We start from the raw sequence: 21119 nt of genomic DNA, 5'->3' as shown, positions 1-21119 counted from the left end.
GTCTTGCTGGAAGGTGCTCTTCTTAGCTTGAGCGCACCATCATACAAACACCACCACAATCCTGGTGCTCACTTCAGAGCCCAGCTTGAGTGAGTTCATGTCTGCACAGGATATACTGTGTAAACATACACTGCTATGTCCCAGAAAGTCTGTCAAAATTTTGTGCAGAGACTCCTATCTTTCCTCTCTTGGTTGCTATCCAGACACATAGCTGGAACAAAACAGCTTTGAGACTTAATTACACTTCTTTCAAGAGATAACTACATAGCAGCAACATCCTCTCTAACTGAATTCCAGCCTGGAATAGCTGCCTGTATAAGCCATGATTGATATTTAAACTTGGTTGGGTTTTTTTCTTTCTTTTTTTTTTTTTTTTTTTAAATGTTGTCCTGGGTTCAGCAGTAGCAGTCATGTTTCTGCTTCTTAGTAGCTGGTGCAGTGCTGTGCTTTTGACTTTCAGCCTGGGAACAGCACTGATAACACCAATGTTTTTAGTTACTGCTCAGTAACGTTTACTCTGACCAAGGATATTCTGAGTCTCATGCTCTGCCAGGGAGGAGGGGAAGCTGCGAGGAAGCAGAGACAGGACACCTGACCCAAACTAACCGAAGAGGTATTCCATACCACAGCACGTCATGCCCACTATATAAACTGGGGGCAGTTACCCAGAAGGGCTAGATCACTGCTGGGGTCAGGCTGGGTATCAGTCGGCTAGTGGTGAGCAGTTGTATTCTCTTCCCTTGTTATTTCCCTTATCATTATTATTATTGGTGGTAGCAGTAGTGATTTGTGTTATACCTTAGTTACTGGACTGTTTTTATCTCAACCCGTGGGGGTTACATTCTTTCGACTCTCCTCCCCATCCCTCCGGGAGAGGGGGGGAGGAAGGGGGAGTGAGTGAGTGAGTGGCTGCATGGCTGAGTTGCTGACCAGGCTTTAACCACAACAGAGAGCTGTTGCTTAGAAGGTGTGTTTAAATAGCATTCATATCACAGACACTTTCTGCAGCCTTTAACAGGGGCTAGAGAAGTACCCTCTCTTTTCACTGAACACAGAGTGACTGTGGGGGGAGTAACTACCAGATTTTCAGTACTCTTGTTCCCTGAAGTTGGCCTGGACTTCAGCATCCTCATCTTTTATGGACTGAAAAGTGATTGAAATAGGCCCTCAGCACCCATGGTATCCGATCCAGTTTAGAGCAGACCCCAGACAAAAGGAAGTGAGCTTGGGAATAGATATAGCTCAGCAGCACACTGCCAGCAGAAATGTGCCTTTGGAAGCACTGGGGCAACGAGTGCCCTAGTGCACTGAGTCTACCTATAGGGACTTGCATGGCATGGAAACACCCAAGAGAGTGTAGCAGGTCTGTATGTCACACCACAGCAGCAAATCTACTAGCTACAAAACGGCCAAATTCTTCATAAAATTTTCCAGCCAGTGACTAGAGTCATGGCTGTTATTAAACACATTAAAGCTCTAAGTGATTATTTGGTTATCTAGCAGAAGATAAATGGGTAAGTAGGCTGGCTGCTCATTAGGAATATCTCAGTGATTCTTGGAAGTTATTTGCTTTTCAAATCTACAAAGACACTATGGGCATTCATTTTCTCTGGATAACTACAATGTGATTTCACTTTATTAAAAAAATCGTACACTTTCAAGTTAGACACTGAAAGTAGAAAAATGACCAAATATCCTCTTAAAAGAGACTGTACAATGGCTACCTTTCAAAGTTTTTTGAGGCTTTAAGTCTTCATTCTATTTTTCTGTAATTTTCTGTAATCTCTTTCTTCACTCCTATCTTCTGTTTTACATTTGTCTTCAGGAGTAAGGTCAGCTCCAATAAAGACTGATTTGTACATTCGAATCCATATTGTCTGAGCAGATCCAAATTAAAGCCAATAAATTCATGCATCCCATCATCATGAGATTAATCTAAATGACATAGCAGATTGATACTAAGATGTATTGCATGATATTTTTTTTCAAGACTTAGCTGAGTAATGACTGAATTTGTAATGAAAATGACTGAAACCTAAATTCATTACAGAAATACCTGGCTTCTGAAAAGCCGTGCCCATTAAAAAAAAAAAGGAAAAGGAAAAGGAAAAGGAAAAGGAAAAGGAAAAGGAAAAGGAAAAGGAAAAGGAAAAGGAAAAGGAAAAGGAAAAGAAAAGAAAAGAAAAGAAAAGAAAAGAAAAGAAAAGAAAAGAAAAGAAAAGAAAAGAAAAGAAAAAATCTCGGAGCAAATGCATTCAAATGCCAACCAATAAAAAAGTTAGTCTTTAAAAAATGGCAAAACAGGTCAAGCTGATTGGATTTTTAAATCCCCCTGTCCAATTCATGGTTAAATATGGCATTATCAGTCAAAAGAATGCTGAAAATCACATCTCACACGTGATATTGCTTTAGAATATATATGATAATTAGTAGATATGTAAATCTTAACCAAAGCCGTGGAGGACAGTACAAATCATGTACTGAAATGAAAATGTTATTGCAAAAAAATAAATGCAAGAAAATGAAAATCTATTTTTGGATGTGATAGAAGATCCAGACTGAGACAGTAAACACTCCTGCATTAGGTCTGCACCAGATTGAAAACTGATACACAAGAGAAAGCCTTCTTTGCAAGTAAATTACTGAATCCCATTGTGGAGGAAAAAACATCAAGGAATGCAAATATTATAGGCTTATTTCTTTAGCTGCACAAGAATGATTCATAATTATCTCTCTGCATCAAAACAAGAGAACTAAGCAAGAAGTATATGCCGAGCAAAAGCTTACTCAGGGGTTGATCAAGACCTAGTCAAGCAAAAGTCAGAGCACCCAAAAAATGTACAACTTGAAGAGCTTTATACTTTAAATACTCATCTCCATGCTCTCCCATACTATATAAGCACTGAAAATCTAAAATGTTGCAAAATCTAATAAAAATCACCATTACCTTTAGAAGGTGCTTTCTTTTCATGTTTTTCTGGCTTTTCAGGTTTCTCTTTCTGAATAGCTAGAAATACATAACAACAATATTAATGGTTATTAAAAGACAGAAATGTTGCTTTTCAACCGAGAAAAGTGAGAAGATCAAGAAACACAACTGGGCACCACAGCTAACCATACAAAGAACCAGAAATATTGACTCAGTTGCTGCTGCCTGCTATTGATGCCAAGACATGTGATTTGAACTTTCAAAAACTTGTCTACGATCCCTGAGGTTTCTACCATCAGCTGGGAGAGGCTTTTCTGGCACAATTGTAATCCCATGACAGAAGTTAGTCAAGAAGAGTCAAGCTTACTGATTTTGCTTAAGGGTTCTTTTGTTGTTGTTGTTGTTTTATTTACACTGTCACTTATTGTTTATTTTGATTTATTGTTATTTTTGAGCTTTCTTGTTTATGACTTTGGTTCATTTCTGAAGGATTTTCTAAACTCCACATAACAACTAACAGTTTTCATAGCTATGAATGATTAAACACTATAATTAATTACAGATCTAACTGCAATGGCATTATAACTAATGCTCTTTGGGGCTTTTTGTTTGCTTTTAATTTCCACTTTACAAATTGAAATAAAATACACTGTAGTTACTAGATTTCTGGCTCAGGTTTCAGAATGCACCCGAGTTGTGCAGTAGTCACTGAGCTGTGGTAGTCTAGAATATTCTCCTATATGGGCCCTGATTTGCCAATTTTTTGCGACTGATGTTTACAAAATAACTTGTCCATGTCTGTGCAGAACTGATATTTGTATGTGATCATATCTCCTGAGATACCCTACAGGGACCAGGCATGTAAAAGCACTCAGCTGCCTATTTCACTCCGGCGTATGAGTTTATACTAAGAACAAATAAAATGTATGCATGAGCATTGCTATGTTCTCTTCAGCCTTGTGTTGGTGCTTCAAAAGAAAGTAAAAGTTGTGGAAGATAAAGCAGTGCTAGATACCTATTTATTTCAAGTAACTGCTTAGAGACTTAGTTCTGCCCTGTTCAATACCTATGCAACTGCCCTACTCAGTATCATATTTAAAATGTTATTTTTTCACGTGGCCTACCTCGTTACCTTTGTTTACAGGTTGTCAGGTATTTTCACATGATGACCATACTCTTTTAGCAACCATTATTACTGTGAGTGTTGGAAATACTCAGAGATTACTGTGAGATTGTCTCCCTTCCTCAGACAAAAAACCAACAAACATACAGATGGAATAGAAAGTGCTACTCAGCCTATACGTCTGCAGACCTTTACATGATGTAATGAATTTAATTAATAAAGTTCTTTAACATTTTTTCCAGTCAAGGAGATACATAAGTGGAAATTGAGTAGACAATTAGTTCTGGTGTACCTCAAAATGTAAAATAAATTCTGACATTAAATCATTACCTGCATGCTTTTCCTTTTTTTCAGGTTTGTCTTGTTTTTCCAGTTTGTCTTTATGTGTTACTAGGAAGAAAGAAATGTGTTCATATATGTTAAAAAGTCCTGTGGAAAAACTTAAAAATAATTCTACCAAGATAAGCCTTAGGAGACAAAATGGCGGACTACTTTACTGTTGAGCTGTCAAGTGCATAACTACACATCATACCACACTGGCGTGATCAGACAACTCTGGACAGCAAGTTACCGCTTACCATCCAAGCCACCGTAACATGCCTTAGCTGTTTACTACAGTAATATCATCGCTTGCAATTGTCTGTCCAATCCTGGAGAGAGATTTTCAGAAAACTGTCAAGGACTAAAGCAGAGCTCACACTAAATGCTGCTGCCTGCACCAGGATGAGGACACCACCTGGACCTCCCCATTCTGTCAGGCAGAGGCATGTAAAAACCCTGGAATCAATGCTGGAGCGAAAGAGCATCACATGCACACATGACGCATCTGTCACTTGCCAGCTGGCTTGAAATGGATAACCAGTAATGGATATGGATAGCTAGTAATGGACACTATCTGAGATCAGGCCCTGACAATGGTGATGTCAGAGCCATAATTAGATGCCCAGTATGTGCAAAGCAAAAACTAGCATTACAACAGTGGAAAACATATTATGCTACCCAGTTATTCAAATAATATTTTCCACTCACTTTTCTTAGAATTTTACACAATAATTTTCCAGACAATAGGAAATAAGCATGCGGATTTTAGATCAATTCAGAAAAATGAGCTGTGAAACTGCAAGCTAGCTTTAACTTTTACTCCTGCAGAGATTGCATCGAAGTTTGGTAAAACTCCCTTTGCAAAAAAGAGAAAATAAGGAAGTTCTTTTACACTACAGTGAATTCCATATCTAACTGAAGCCGAAGAAGAAGCGTAGGAAATGTCCAGGCTTTCATATTTATTTAGAAATATAGTGATGTATAAGAATGAGTTCCTGACATAGCTGGCTGAGTCATTGTGACTGAGACACTTTTAATTGTTCTCTGTGTCATTAGACAACTTTCCTAAACTTCATCATAGAAGCTGATTAGAAATTAGAATAGTATGTTATTTACTCTCTGTTACCTGAATCTTGAAAAACAAATGTATATAAAGTGGAAAATAAAAAGTTAAGATACAGGGATGCAGTGAAACTTTGGAGTCTCCCAGTCACACTACAATGAAACAGGCCTTAAAAAACATGTATCTATAGACATAATTTTAAAATACAAAGTACAGTATGAAAGCAATGTTTCTTAGTACTGTAAATACAGAGAATCTCTATATACAGTACTGGTTTAGTAGCAATTGTAGTGATAGTTCACTAAACAAAACTAATACATTCACTTAAAGATGAAACACAGAAAATTAGTAGGAATTATGACAACTTAAGAAAGTATAATAATACTTATTCTTCTTCATTGGCTATCTGAGATTGACTTTCATTTGTTATTAGCTTTTAAAACCATTAAATTCTCCTACCAAATCAAATTGAAGAGTTTCTCAAATTTTCCACAAAATAACAGAGAAGTCTTAATGACACATTCATGTTTTAATATAGGACATTATTGTCTTTGCTGTCATTTTTCCAAATTTCAGAAAAAATTTCTCATGTTACCACCATTCTATTTTCTAGTAATAAATATTCATTCTAACACAAACCTGAACTTATGCGCCTGCCATTAACCTCTAGAGTCCATATTGATAGCTCAATGTATTTTGAATTATTTATATAAAATGGGAATCTCCAGTCAAAGGCCATTAAGAAAGCCTAGTCAAGTGCAAATTTCGGGAAGGTGTATGTTCACTTGGGTTGTGAGACGTGTGTTCTTGGTCTGAAATAAATCAGCCGCTGCTGGATATTGGGTCTTCCCTTTTTTGGGTGATTTATTACGACCATTGGCCTATTCGTTCTTCCAGAATGGGTTTCTTCCTCCAGCCTGAGACTTCATTAATCACATTTTTATGTAAATGACATGTTCTCAGAAGGCTTAAAGTGTTTTGACAAGTAGGCATATTTCAACAAATGCCATTTTGCCAAAACATCCCTCACAAGAGGCAAACTAGATGGTGGCCTTTGGAGCCCAGAGCTAACTTATGAATTGTGGGTGGACAGGAAGCAGTATCTGATTCTGACTCCTATAACAGGTGGATCTGTAATTTGTTGCTGGCGTACATTAACAGCAAATTAGTAAATCATCTCTGAAATGAGTCTGGGGAAATTTTTTTTCAAAGGCAGGTCTCTGGAGCAGAATACCTCCAGGGACCATGCCCTGTATCTTACAATTTGCTCATTACATTTTGCTTAGCAGTATTCCCAAAGATGAGTATTATGCTTGGATTTATTCAAGAAGAATAAAAAAGATACTTATTTATGCTCTGGGTGTCTTTTACATAAGTTAATAATGCAGTAAAAGCTTATTCATAAATCTCTGAATATAATTTTAGCCTTTTGCTCAGCAATGAATTCAAAGTGATTTTAAAATACTAATTCTCCTTCCATCTGGCTTTCACACCTCCTCCATCCTTAAATGTAATTGGGTTTATAAGAAGGGTCTAAAAGTCAATAAATTACATCATTTTGAACCACTGGCAAAAAGACAAGGAACATACTGAATACATACCCTTCAGGGGTTCCTTCCTCTCCGTTTTTTCTGGTTTCTCAGGTCTGTCTCCCTGAATTACTAGAGATATATATATAAAAAAAACCTCATATCATAAATCTGTAATCTGGAGGAATTATGTACACTTATTTCACTGAGGTGATTGAGGAAAAATATTTGTAAATTCAAATAATGGATTTTAGCTCTGAGTCGCAGGTACTAGATAATGTATAGACCTCCTTGATGTCAATATTTAATTCCAGGTCCAAGAGAAATATTTTTCATTGAGTAAGACTTCAGATGTTAGACCATATTTCTGTAAAGTAAGTGATTATTCAGCGAGCTTAATCTAATCTGTGAGATCTCTTTTGATCTCACTATACAAGCACCCTGACTCTAAGATTTCTGACAAAGGGAATTATTTTCAGTCTTTGAGAGCACAGATTTCTATTCTTAAAAAAAAAAAAACCAAACCTTGCATATTGCTTTCCATGCTCTTTTTCTTTCATTTTAGCTGGTACTTAAAATGGATTAAAACAACCACATCTCTTTTAATCAGAGCATAACCTCAGGAAGAGCAGCTGTTCAAACCATGACAAACTACATATCTGACTAGAAACAGGCAAACATGAATCCTTAGGGACTATTGCCCACCCAACTTTCAGTCCATTTTTGAACAAGACTATGCTTCACATCCTAATGATTTAGATTCCAAAAAATTCTCATGTCAACCTCTACTACTAAAAGGCTAGCATATTGTAATTTCAGGGGCAAAATATTTTCTTTGTAATGCTAAAGTTTCTGTCAACAAGTAAATCACAGAAAATACAACTCCAATTAGAAGACAACTGTGAGCTTTATACACTAACACAGTAATGGTTTTGCATACATTCATCTCACCAGCTTTGAAGCAAATGTCATTTCACAGAGGAGGAAGCATTTTTTTTGTTGCTTAAATATTTCCTTGTTAGAAAATAGGTCCATGGCTTTAAGAAATAACATTACAAACATTCAGTAATTTCATTATGTCTTGCATGTGTTTGCATTATCCAAATACATTTCCAGTCATAAGAGGTAAATTATTGTTGATAACAATTAGCAGTACAGTGGAAAGAGATCGAAGCGAGTTTTTTCAAGGCCTTTAAGGAATATGGACAGCCAATTTACAGTAAAAAAACGGGCTGTGAAGAATGCAGTAGCACCAGCAATGTATTACTGAATGAATTAGAGGCAGCAATTCATTCAATTGCTTTGGGATATCTAGTAACTTACCAAGGGAAAGGCATCTCCCCTCTGCCTATCTCATGAAGAACCTAGACTGAACATTTCTGCGGAAACTGTAGCATGCTTTTACATCTTACATTTGTATTAGCAGGTGCTAGCTTCGTACAAAACACTTCGAGCTAGCATGTTGTCAGTTTTGGATAGAAAATAGCACAGTTTTGCAAACAATAGCTCTGTGATGGTCAATGGCAGTGAAACTTGGGCTTCTGTACATTAGACAAAAGCCCTTGTAGTTTCTATGCCAAAAACCATAGCTGAACTATGCAGAATGGACTGGCAATCAGAAAGCTTGCTTTCAGCCACAGAACATCTTACTTGTAGAAGACAGACTGTTGTGGGGGTTTCTGTTTTGTTTTGCTTTGGTTTAAAATTTGTTCTAGTTTCTCTGTGACATTTCTCTATTTCATGCTTTAGGAAAAAACAAAACAAAACAAAAAAACACCAACAAACAAAAATGAGCCTTGAACGACATTAACTGAATTGAGCGTCAGCAGACCTTAAAGTGAACAGAAACATCTAATTAAAGTTCCTTCACGTTATCAAAATGGTATAAAGGGATAAAAAGAAGGGAATTTGTGTGAACTCCAAGCTAGAAACATGGAGAAGGGACTACTTGACTCTGTCTTGAGAAATAAAAGTAACTTGATGTATCTGGGCATGGATCCTGGAGTGTGGATAAGCAAAGACCAGGCTGGCGTAAGCATAAGCTATTTTTCTTTTCCCTATGATAGGCTGAAGGCAATCTCTGGTTAGTTTAAGAACCCTATTCTGTATGTTGATATCCCATAGTCTCAGAGTTTACTAGTCTCAGATTGTAATGTTTGCCATTACCTCTTATAGAAGCTGTCAAAGCTATGGCATTTGGGTAGAAACTTATATGGGAAGGGCAGATGCTGCCAAAAATTAGAAGGCTCATTTTTCAGGGCTATGATGACTGCACATTTTTGACTCTACAATCACAGTACAGAAGGGCTACCAAAATCCTGAATCTTTTGATCTGACAAACTTAAATAGGATTTTTCTTTTATATTTTAACTCTGCTTTCCCCACCCCCCAAAATGTTTTCATGTTCAGCTTCATATGTAGTCCTCAAATCTCTGTCATAGATAATACTTCACTGTCTACAGATCTTTACCAGATTTAGACATGTGGATATCTATTTCTTTCTAAAGGATTTAATACATGTCCTTTTTCAAGCCTGCAGCACTTACGTGCGAGCATTAGGTTTTATAAAAAAATCAGGCTGGCCATATTCCCATGTTTCTGTGAAACAAATCAGAGTTAACAAGATTTTCTTTTGCATATAAAGAAACAAAGAGAAAGCATATAAAAATGTTTTTAAGGCTGCTAAGTCAAGCACTCTTCAGCTGAAAAATGCTGGTGTTGAAACTGCTCATTTAACTTCAACCATTTGATTTGCTTTATGATACACTTTGTAATTAAAAGATCACTTCTTTTCTTTTTATAATAGGATGCTGGATTTATAAAAAAAAAATATGTGAGTAACTAAACCTAGTTTTATGACACTTGTGTAAGCTTAATCTTTCCCACAACTTAAAGAATTTTTCTTGGACTCCCTTGCAAATACTGAAAAATTATAAGATTTGGCTGAACTGTTATTAGCTTTGAAAAAAATAAAACACCTCAAAATGATTTTCAAACCATAGGTTTTGAAATTCGCTGAAATATTTTTATATTACTTTGAATGAAAATTCAACTTGAAGCAAAAATATGAGTATGAAAAATTTCATTCTCAGTGACCAGGGTGTGGTATATTTTTAGATAATCTAAAATAGGAGTTTATAACAGAAAATTTAAAAGTAATTTATCAATGTATTCCAAACTTAATTGTATAGGAATATTGTTATCTACTTCACATAAAATTAAAAGCAAGAAGCAGCATATACGTGACACGTTTTTCTGAATTTCTGTCATCTAATAGTATATTTGATTTGCAACGAGTGGAAGGCAGTGAAGGAGGATATAATTTAGTTTTTCTTCATTAAAGTGTTTGAGATAAAGATGTTCACCACCACAAAAACAAACAAGAGCAAAAAGAAGAGATGTAATGAAGAGGCACTAATTTTTTACCTAAGGGAAGTAAAAAGAGTTTCCAGCTGAGAAAGTCTGAAGTCTGATGCTTAGTATAAAAGTAGGTGATGAGCACAATATGCACAAAGCAGGGATTGCTTGCTCCAGCTAACTTAATAAGTGCTTGTCTACACAGCAACACTCAGAAAAGTTAAGATAAATGAACTAATACAATGAAGATTGAGTGCATTAGTCAGAGACCATTAAATCTCTATGTAGATGCTTTTATTGAGAAGTAAAGTAACCTTAGAAGTAACCTTAGATGCTATAAGTTAATTCTTCTCGAATACTAAAAAAAAAAAAAAAAGAAAAAAAAAAGAAAAAAAAGGAAAGGGGCGCGCAGACTCCCTGGTCCAAAACAATAATCTAAGAAAATCACAGCAATTAATGGACTATGAAAGCACCTGCACTCATTCTAAATCACCTCAATTACCTGAGGAGGTGGAAGAAGCTTTGCCTCTGACTTTGCCCACGTCCTCAACAGCTGGCACTAGGCATGCACACTCTGCTTACTGCAGTGCCTAACCCTGTGCTGGATTTAGCCCTGCAACACTGAATGTAAATGCCTATATAACAGTGAGACAAGGTCTCATGAGTCACATGTTTATATAATTTAAAATCAGATTTCATTGTAGCAGTCAAAAAGTGTTACATCCATCTGAAATGAGATGTAGGTTTAACAACTATTGGTGGTAAACTTCCCACAGCACTGGCTTCATCCTAGGCTGCTGTAAACCCATACAGCTAAATAAATACTTGACAGCTGATACCTTAACCACTACAGCTACATTGCTATCTGTACCATGTTAACTAGTTTGAAGTTAACCCATGTATCTTTGCAGCCATACCTCCAGAAATTATGCAGCCTTGTGTCAAACATGAATATGCCATTTAATTTGTTAATTTTGTCAATTTACATGTCTTTCTAGTGTACTGTGGATTTGTATGGTCCAGGTCTATTTATCTATTTAGCTGTCTCAAATACCTTGTCTTCCAGTTATAGCAAATTAAATTATGGGGTCATATTATACTTGTCTTTATAAACTTGTAATTTATCCATGTGCCAAAATACAGACAGCTTTATTCTGTGATCTTTAAAATCTGCCCAAAGAAGTGGTAAATGCTCCAATCCCTGGCAGGGTTCAAGGCCAGGTTGGAGAGAGCCTTGGGCAACATGGTGTAGTGTGAGGTGTCCCTGTCCATGTCGTGGGGTTGGAAATACATAATCTTAAGGTCTTTCCAACCCAACCATTCCATTATTCTATGATTCCATGATTATCAGTACCACCCTATTGACCACTTAATAGAGGGAGAAGGGACAAATATGTGCTATGCATAGTAAATGAAATAGTTCTGGCGGGTCTGGAATCTGTTTGTCAAATCAGGCTAAATTCAGAGATACCTTCTGCAGCAAAAGAAAGAGATTAGTGTTAATTCATAGGAAAACAAGTATCTGTCCTATAGTCACTGGGATTTAACTTATGGTTGCCACGGGTAACATTTAATCATCACATTGTCTTTTTCCCTCCCTCACTCCAACAGCAATGTATTAGTGAAGTGTATTTGGGAAAAGCCGCACTGTAGACCAGCCTTTTCCAGTTTCTTCTTAATGTCTGTTGTAATAAGATATATTTCCCAGAAATGCAGGACAATTCATTTCACTGTTGAAATCAGTTTCCCATAAAAATCAGAAATGATCAGTCCATCTGGATTATCATTGAACCTTCCATTAGAGAAGGTACTTACATGTACTTTCATATTGATATATTTTATTATCGTAAACAGGGAAGACCCTGTTTACAATGTATTGCATAGTTACGTCTTATTCATTGATTGTAATAGTAATAACAGCCTTCAGCAACAGCTTAGAGTTTTATGTCACAAAATAGCAAACTCACAGGACAGCTGTCCCAGGCTGAGAAAGTCGTATCCCTCAGCCTTTTTTCTTGGGGCAACTGCTCCAGCCCTGACCATCACAGTGCCCTCAGGCTGAACTCAGTACAGTTTACTGATGGCTTTCCTGAACTGGGAAGCACAGAACTGGACACAGCATCTAGATGTGGTCTTGTGAGAAATGAGTACAGGGAGATAGTTAATACCTTACTGCTACTGATGGGCCGAGCTCATACAGTCCAGGGTGCCATTTGCCCTTATGAAAGTACTAATAAATCAAATACCAAATTGGAGAGACCCTATTTTATGGTGACTTTGCGCTTATGTGTGTACATAATTGTGAAATAATTTCAGTGCTCTTAAGCATGAGAAAATGCTTTGGTGAATCATTTCTCATAGTATTTCTTCCTTTCAGGATCAAATTGACTAAGTACAATAATTGAAAAGTACAATAATTAAAATATTGCTAGCACTTTATCAAAGCATTTAATTCAAAGCAAATTATAGGACACAGGTTTGCCTGGCTCTTAATGCCATAAGAATCTTTCTTATAATTTCAGGCACTTCCATCTAGGATTTTCAGTAATTATATCTATTCCTCTTATTTCAGTAAACTCTTTTCAAAATTAGGCCTGTGGGTGGAAATCCCTTGTAAATCTTGGAACTCAGATTCAGGGAGGTTGACTATTCAAAAAATATACTTAAAATTATTTTTAGAACTCTAGTGTCATAATTTGTGGTGTTTGCATTTATTAAAATCATCCATTTTATCTCTGGATTTTTCCTATTAAAAACAATAAAATATTATAGTTACACATACTTTCTGGAGGTACTTTAAAAATTAACAGTAAAACTCCTTTAGGATTCATGCCTTTATCATACCCTAGCTTGAGGCCAGATGGAATGTTTTCCTATAATTTTTCCTCCTATGTACAAGATGCATTTTTGGAACTAAATATGAAAACAAAAAACAGAAAAAATCTGTCCTGTGCTTCAGTAAGTGACTGCATAATTAAAGACAGCATTATCAGGCATATGCATAAAGTGACTTAGCTCTATGACACGTGAATGCTTTTTTTCCAGCATTTTATGAAATCTTAGTAATCATTTCTGCAAAGTTCATGTCCTTCTATGTAAAGCGATGAACTTCTGTGTAGATAAAATGGTACACAAGAGGCTGTTTTGGTCAAGGCTGCAACTTCATTTGTGTTTTTAGAATACTGTGTGTGAAAAGACCTTAACTGGGACCCCTTGCATTATTGCCTGGCTAGACCACTGATAACCTAAAAAACCTCATTTTCATACAACATGATTTATTAAGTAGTTGGGAAGCAGATCTAGACACTTCAGATGACCCTGATTAGCACAGACTGGAAAGCTAGGAATAGGGGTGTAAAATACTATAAAAACATAGAAGAATACATACAGAAATGAATATAATTGTGTGAAGGAGCATGTGTGTATATGTATACTATTTTTAATAAGCTCCCTTCTTGCTTCCTCCTGTCATAACTAAGCATAGCACTGGTGCATCAGAGAGATGTTCATCAAAGTTTATGCAACCTAACCTTTATAGAGGAGGTTTTCTTGGGCAAAAAATCTGCACATATCCCAGAAAATTTCTTTGTTTACCTGACCTTTGAAAACCAGTCCAAACCAGTTCCTTTGGATTTTTAGAAAGTGCCAGTTAGAAAAGACTGAGCAATCTGAAAAAGAGTAGGTTCTTAAAATGGAGGCTTTTCTTATCTCTGATACACACCTGTCTCACTGTCAACTATGACTGCATAACTTGGTTGGCACCCACTGGCCTATAAATTTGCTTTTTTCCTTGCCCAACACACTTCATGCTTTTTGCACCAGAGGAAGTTTATCTGCACTCTACTTTCTTGCACCTTTGCTACAAAAAAGATTTCTGGATAAGTTTGGATGGGAAAATATTTTTATGACTCTCCATTGACAATATAGCCAAACAAACAAAATTACACTATTTGCTAATGTTAAGGTATAGACAATTCTGTGATAATTTACAGCTTGAATGCTTCTATAATATTAAAGTGATAATTTATGTAGTTAACAAATACACTGTATATTGCATATATATATATATAGGTAGATAATCAGACAGAAATATAAAGTTACCCTTTGGTGGTGTTTGCTTTTCATGTCTCTCCAGTTTCTGTTTGGGAATTTCTGAAAACAATGCAATGTAAATTTAGCAATATCATAATAAGCTTCACATGCAAAATATCAGATTTTCATAATAAAAAACACCTAAGTTCTTTAAATATTATAGGACAGCCATGTCTTTATCATCTGCATATTCAGAATTATATACAATATAGTTCAATTTTATACACATATGCATATACGGACAAAAATTAATAACGTTAAGGGACTTAATAATTACTTTGGATTTAACTGAGCAATTTTAAAGTCAAAAATATGTTTTGCTGGTCTGCAACATCTATACAGTAACGTGTTGGTCATGAATCAGAAAAAAAACATGCTTTTACTAAACATTTTTTTAATGTGTCTTGAGTTACCAGTATTTTATATTTTCCAAATTACTTTCAAAAGGAAATAAAATGTTCTTTTTACTTCATTTACTAAATTTTTTAAAGCTCACATGCTGAACTGGTAACTCCTGCACACAAGAAAAGATTCAATGCTGTATACAGATCACAGAAATAAAAGTTCCCAGGGTAGGGATCATTGTCTTGGAGAATGATTCATTTGCTATATACCAAAGCATTGAGTACTGTATTGTTAGAAGAGGAATTGGTACAGTATTTACCTGCTTTTGCTACACTATCTCTTTTAAACAAAATTCCTCACTTATGACATTGATATTAGATTACTGCTATATACCTCTGCAACTGATTTTTTCCTACTGTGCCAAACAAAAGGATAACATTAAAAATGCAATGTGTTGAATTTGAGAAAAAGCAAACCAGAGTTAAATCAAGTTTACATAGCACTGTTTGCATACATCGGTTGAAATTTAAAGGCTATTTATTACAGGTGCTCAATAAAGTTATTGAGACTATACACAGTACCAGGTTTACGTTATTATGCATATATTTCCTTAAGTAGGAAATTGGTATAAAATACCAGATCAAATTTGGCTTTGACAAAAGCACATGACAAACTCACAGACTCTGTGGGAGATGCTTCTGTAGTTCAGGGTTAGATTTGGCTTGTAGAGTCTAATTAACAAGGAACACTGACCCCAAAATTAATCCAACAAAGAAAATATTATGCATATTACATCTCAACTCTAAAGAGCTATTTTAAGGCCTTTTGAAGAAAACCGCAATCTTCCACTTAGACCCTTAGCTATTTCTTCAGGTTGTAACAGCATGCACATTGGCAAAGAGATCCAGGCAATGGTAATTTCGCTTCCCACAATTCTGATCTTAGTATAGGTTCTTGAAAATAAATACAGAATGTTTTTATTGGATAGTATTTGCCATCTGAAATACTGATTGTGTCTTGTTTGCAGGAAACTTACCTATTCTATGGTGTCAGCCTATGTTGTCTTCGGATAAAGAGAACATTATTTCACTGATCTAAAGTGCAATATAGTCCAAAACACATAGCACTGTTAGCTGCTAATGTATGGCAGCATAACTAAGCTAATTATATGATGACATTAAGCTAAAGGACTTTTTATTCAGTTTTCATCTTGTTCCTTGCAGCCTGGGTGTGTAGCTTATTTATTGTTATATAAACCTCAATGGTTATGATTAGGAAGAAATCATGCCATATTGATTAACTGTATTTCAGCTTAGTCTGGATTATTTTTCTTTCTGCAGCTGTGTGAGGATTCTTTTTCTATCAACCGAGAGAATCCAGATGATAGAAAATCCTTTTCTGGATTTACAGAGTTTCCCTGCCTCTTCTTGTCACTTTCTCTGATTGCAACATGCAGTAGAGACATACCTTACCCAGCTCAAGAGGTCATCCTACACACAGAGGTGAATATGGCCCACTAAGTGATAAATCACATTCTTCAGGCAGTCGTCTACACAGACACATATTCCTTAATTGCCTTAAGATGCCTCAACTTTTCTGAGTTCCCACACATCCCATGTGTCTCACTACAGAAAATAGGCCTCTCTTTATTGAAAAAAATAAGTATAAACTTTTGTTCTTTTGAAATAAAAAAAAAAGGTCTTTAAATTTGCTAAGGGTTTAGCAAAATTCTCGCTGCTAATTTGACTGCAAAATAGTATGGAGCAACGACTGTAGAGCTGGCCATTTAAATCAGTCTCACATTCTGCCAGCAGTGAAGCTTACTTGACAAATACTTCAGTAAGGTACACAGAAATGTCACTTTCTAGACAGTTGCACTGAGAATCTCATCTAACTTGCTGCTACAATTAGGATGCTACACATCACAAAAAATCCTGCACAAGTTCCTTAAAGTGAAACACAGTGTGTGTATATATGTTTTTATATATCACAAAGTAGGGCATCAATAAGATCTCTTCATAAGCTTCCTATTATAGTTAGAGCCATCATAAAAAATTGCAGCCTAGAACACATTAATTCTGATACATTACAAGCTAAATTTTCCCAGCACAAATAAATCTAGTCTCAATATATGCTGATCTTGATCAATTTACAAGATAGAAAATAGTGACTCTTTGATAACTCTAAAATATTTAAAATAAGGAAACACATTAGATTATTGGAGGGGTTTTCTTCTGTTCTAAGAATTTTGATACTCTTTGCTTCATCTTTAATGACAAATAGCTTTAATTTTATAGTAATCACATCATATCTTATTGCTGAGTTGACAAAGCAGCTATAATATCATAGAATACTTACAGGACTAGTTTAAAGCATGTAATTTATCTCTATCAATGTGACACATTGTTAATAAATCCTAAATATTAGGAATTCACGTTTAGAAAAATGACAGAATCAAGCAGCAGCAAGGATAATCTTTGTCACCACGGCAACCATTCCTATCCTTTATGAGATGACAGCATGGTTTATTAAATTATTGCAAGGGAGTATGTATTTTAAAAGCTGTATTTCACTGTTTGTTTTCTTCAGTTATCAAGCAGACATGAAAAATAAGCTTTCCCCTTACATTCCTTGGATTCTGAATGGGTAAGTACTTTATTTCCTTAATTATGGATACTGCTTGGCACTGACTTCTCTAGACTGCAGATCTTGTGCAGACACACAGAACATGCAGATTGGTTAAATAATGCCAAGAAAGGAAGCTAGCAGTCTCCTCAGTGACCATTTCAAGATGCTGAAAGGAGATATATTTGACTATATTGTTATCAGGCCCATATATCTAGGTACTGTTGACCCGAAGCAGGCCCTCACAACCAGCTGATGATCAGTATCACAGGCAGCTTTACTGAAATAGCTGTTGAACATGCAGTTAGTGTACTAGGTTCCCCCACCCCTTACCCAGATAATCTTCATTAACAGCAGTTCACAGTGTCTAATGACAGCCTGGCACTGGCTGCACATTACAAAGCCCCAGCTGTAGGAAGGTAAGAAAGAGAAAAAAATTATAGTTCCCTGAATCTGTGTTAGCGACGCAGCACTGTGCAGATTTACATCAGCTTAAAAGAAGAGCACAGCCCCTCATGATATGGTACAAGGTTCCTGGTTCCTGGAACAGTTCCCTTCTTTGTCTGTTCTTGTGTTTCTGATTTGGATTTTTTTGTTATTTCCTTTTTTGGTATAATAAAATATATAGAATCATAGAATAGTTAGGGTTGGAAAGGACCTTAAGATCATTGAGTTCCAACCCCCCTGCCATGGGCAGGGACACCCCACACTAAACCATGCCACACAAGGCCTCATCCAACCTGGCCTTGAACACCGCCAAGGACAGAGCATTCACAACCTCCCTGGGCAACCCATTCCAGTGCCTCACCACCCTCTCAGTAAAGAATTTCTTCCTTAGATCCAATCTAAACTTCCCCTGTTTAAGTTTGAACCCATTACACCTTGTCCTGTCACTACAGTCCCTGATGAATAGTCCCTCCCCAGCATCCCTGTAGGCCCCCTTCAGATACTGGAAGACTGCTATTAGGTCTCCACGCAGCCTTCTCTTCTCCAGGCTGAACAGCCCCAACTTTCTCAGCCTATCTTCATACAGGAGGTGCTCCAGTCCCCTGATCATCCTCGTGGCCCTCCTCTGAACTTTTTCCAACAGTTCCATGTCCTTTTTATGTTGAGGACACGAGAACTGCACACAATACTCCAAGTGAGGTCTCACGAGAGCAGAGAGGCAGGATCACCTCCTTTGACCTGCTGGTCACGCTTCTCTTGATGCAGCCCAGGATACGGTTGGCTTTCTGGGCTGCGAGCGCACACTGCTGGCTCATGTTCATTTTCTCATACACCAACACCTCCAAGTCCTTCTCCTCAGGGCTGCTCTGAATCTCTTCTCTGCCCAGCCTGTACCTGTTCCTGGGATTGCTCTGACCCAGGTGTAGGACCTTGCACTTGGCATGGTTAAACTTCATAAGGTTGTCATCAGCCCAACTCACAACTGTGTTGAGGTCCCTCTGGATGGCATTCCTCCAGGTTGATACTCCAGCGTATCAACCGAACCACACAGCTTGGTGTCATCGGCAAACTTGCTGAGGGCACACTCAATCCCACTGTCCATGTCACCAACAAAGATGTTGAACAAGACCAGTTGCAACACTGATCTCTGAAGGGCACCACTCATTACTGGTCTCCAGCCGGACATCGAGCCATTGACCACAACTCTTTGTGTGCGGCCATCCAGCCAGTTCTTTATCCACCGAGTGATCCACCCATCAAATTGATGTCTCTCCAATTTAGAGACAAGGATGTCATGTGGGACAGTGTCAAATGCTTTGCACAAGTCCAGGTAGATGACATCAACTGCTCTGCCCCTGTCCATCAGTTCCGTAGCCCCATCATAGAAGGCCACCAAATTGGTCAGGCAGGATTTCCCCTTAGTGAAGCCATGCTGGCTGTCACCAACCACCTCCTTGTTTTTCATGTGCCTTAGCATGCCTTCCAGGGGAATCTGCTCCAAGATTTTGCCAGGCACAGAGGTGAGACTGACGGCTCTGTAATTCCCTGGGTCATCCATTTTCCCCTTCTTGAAAATGGGGGTTATATTTCCTTTTTTCCAGTTGTTGGGAACTTCACCTGACTGCCATGATTTTTCAAATATGATGGCCCGTGGCTTAGCAACTTCATTCGCCAGCTCCTTCAGGACCCGCGGATGGATTTCTTCAGGTCCCATGGGCTTGTGCACATTTAGGTTTTTAAGATGGTCTCAAACCAGGTCCTCTCCTACAGTGGGCCTAGGGTCTTCATTTTCACAGTCCCTGTGTCAACCTTCCAAGACTTGGGTGGTGCAGTCAGAGCCTTTGCCAGTGAAGACTGAGGCAAAGAAGTCATTAAGAACCTCAGCCTTCTCCAAATCCAAGGTAGCCAGTACTCCCAATATCTTCCGGAGGGGGCCTACATTGTCCCTAGTCTGTCTTTTATTCGCTACGTACCTATAGAATCCCTTCCTGTTATCCTTAACATCCCTAGCCAGATTTAATTCTAACTGGGCCTTAGCTTTCCTCACCTGGTCCCTAGCTTCCCAGACAACATCCCTGTATTCTTCCCAGCCCTCCTGTCCTTGCTTCCACCTTTTATAAGCCTCTTTTTTGCTTCGAATTTTCCCGAGCAGCTCCTTATCCATCCAAGGAGGTCTCCTGTCCCTCCTGCTGCACTTCCTTCTAGTTGGGATGCAACACTCCTGAGCTTGGAGCAGGTGATCCTTGAATATCAACCAACAGTCTTGGGCCCCCCTGCCCTCTAGGGCTGTATCCCATGGAGCCTTACTAAGCAGGTTCTTGAAGAGGCCAAAGTCTGCTCTCTTGAAGTCCAGGGCAGTGAGCTTGCTGCACGCTCTTCTCACTGTCCTGAGGATCTTGAATTTGACCATCTCGTGGTCACTGCATCCAAGGCTGCCCTGGAGCGTCACATTTCCAACCAGCCCTTCCCTGTTGGTGAGCACAAGGTGAGGTCAAGCATGGCACCTCTCCTTGTCGGCTCCTCTATTACTTGCAGAAGGAAGTTGTCTTGCACACAATCGAGAAACCTCCTGGATTGCTTGTGCTGGGCCGTACCATCGCTCCAACAGATGTCAGAGTGGTTGAAGTCCCTCATGAGAGCAAGGGCCTGTGAGCATGAGGCTTTTCCTATCTGTCTGTAGAGCGCTTCATCCACAGATTCCTCTTGATCATGCGGTCTGTAACAGATCCCCACAGTAATGTCTCCCATAGCCTTATTCTTAGCCATTTTAATTGTATAGTGTTATGACAGCACCTATAGGACTCAACCTACATAAATTGCTTTAGGTACCACATGGACTTATAACATGATATAATATCCTATCTCTTTAACACAGGAGTTGAGAGTTTAAGAGGGGTACATTTCTTCTCTTACTGGGAAAGCACAGCCCTGCATCTTGCTTCATTAGAGGATGAAGTGGTGTGTAGCAATCTGGCATTGCTAAAACAGCTCCTAGACCTCACCCTCTGCTGAGTTTCCATCTTAATGGTGAAATATACCTTAAAAAGAAAAAAAACCCACAACAACAAAACAAAACAAAAGAAGCAAACAAAAAAAGACCACAACAGCCAAACAACAAACCAAATAAAAAGTGTCAATGGTATGAAAGGCAAAGTGAGAAAAGAAAAGAATTATTGTCCCCATCTGAAACTCAAAAATGCTTTACTCAAGATAACACAAAAAGTCATCAAAGGAACTGGGAACTGAACTCTGATTCTTGACATTCAATATTATCCCCTTATTCTTAAA

At 37.7% G+C, this 21119-nt stretch overlaps 1 protein-coding gene across 1 annotated transcript in view; it reads right to left on the bottom strand.

Moving 5' to 3' along the window:
• Nucleotides 1-21119, bottom strand: part of TRDN (triadin) — a gene marked incomplete at both ends in the record, with an annotated part of 198036 nt that overhangs the window by 150448 nt on the left and 26469 nt on the right. The window contains 4 exons of the mRNA XM_080615893.1: nucleotides 2948-3007; nucleotides 4383-4442; nucleotides 7038-7097; nucleotides 14424-14474. Coding sequence (XP_080472019.1) covers nucleotides 2948-3007; nucleotides 4383-4442; nucleotides 7038-7097; nucleotides 14424-14474 — 231 coding nt within the window. The remainder of the gene's footprint in view (nucleotides 1-2947; nucleotides 3008-4382; nucleotides 4443-7037; nucleotides 7098-14423; nucleotides 14475-21119) is intronic.

Source organism: Psittacula echo, assembly GCF_963264785.1.
Source record: "Psittacula echo genome assembly, chromosome: 4".
In the NCBI taxonomy this organism is placed as follows: Eukaryota; Metazoa; Chordata; class Aves; order Psittaciformes; family Psittacidae; genus Psittacula; species Psittacula echo.
This window is presented reverse-complemented; position numbering and strand designations above follow the sequence as displayed.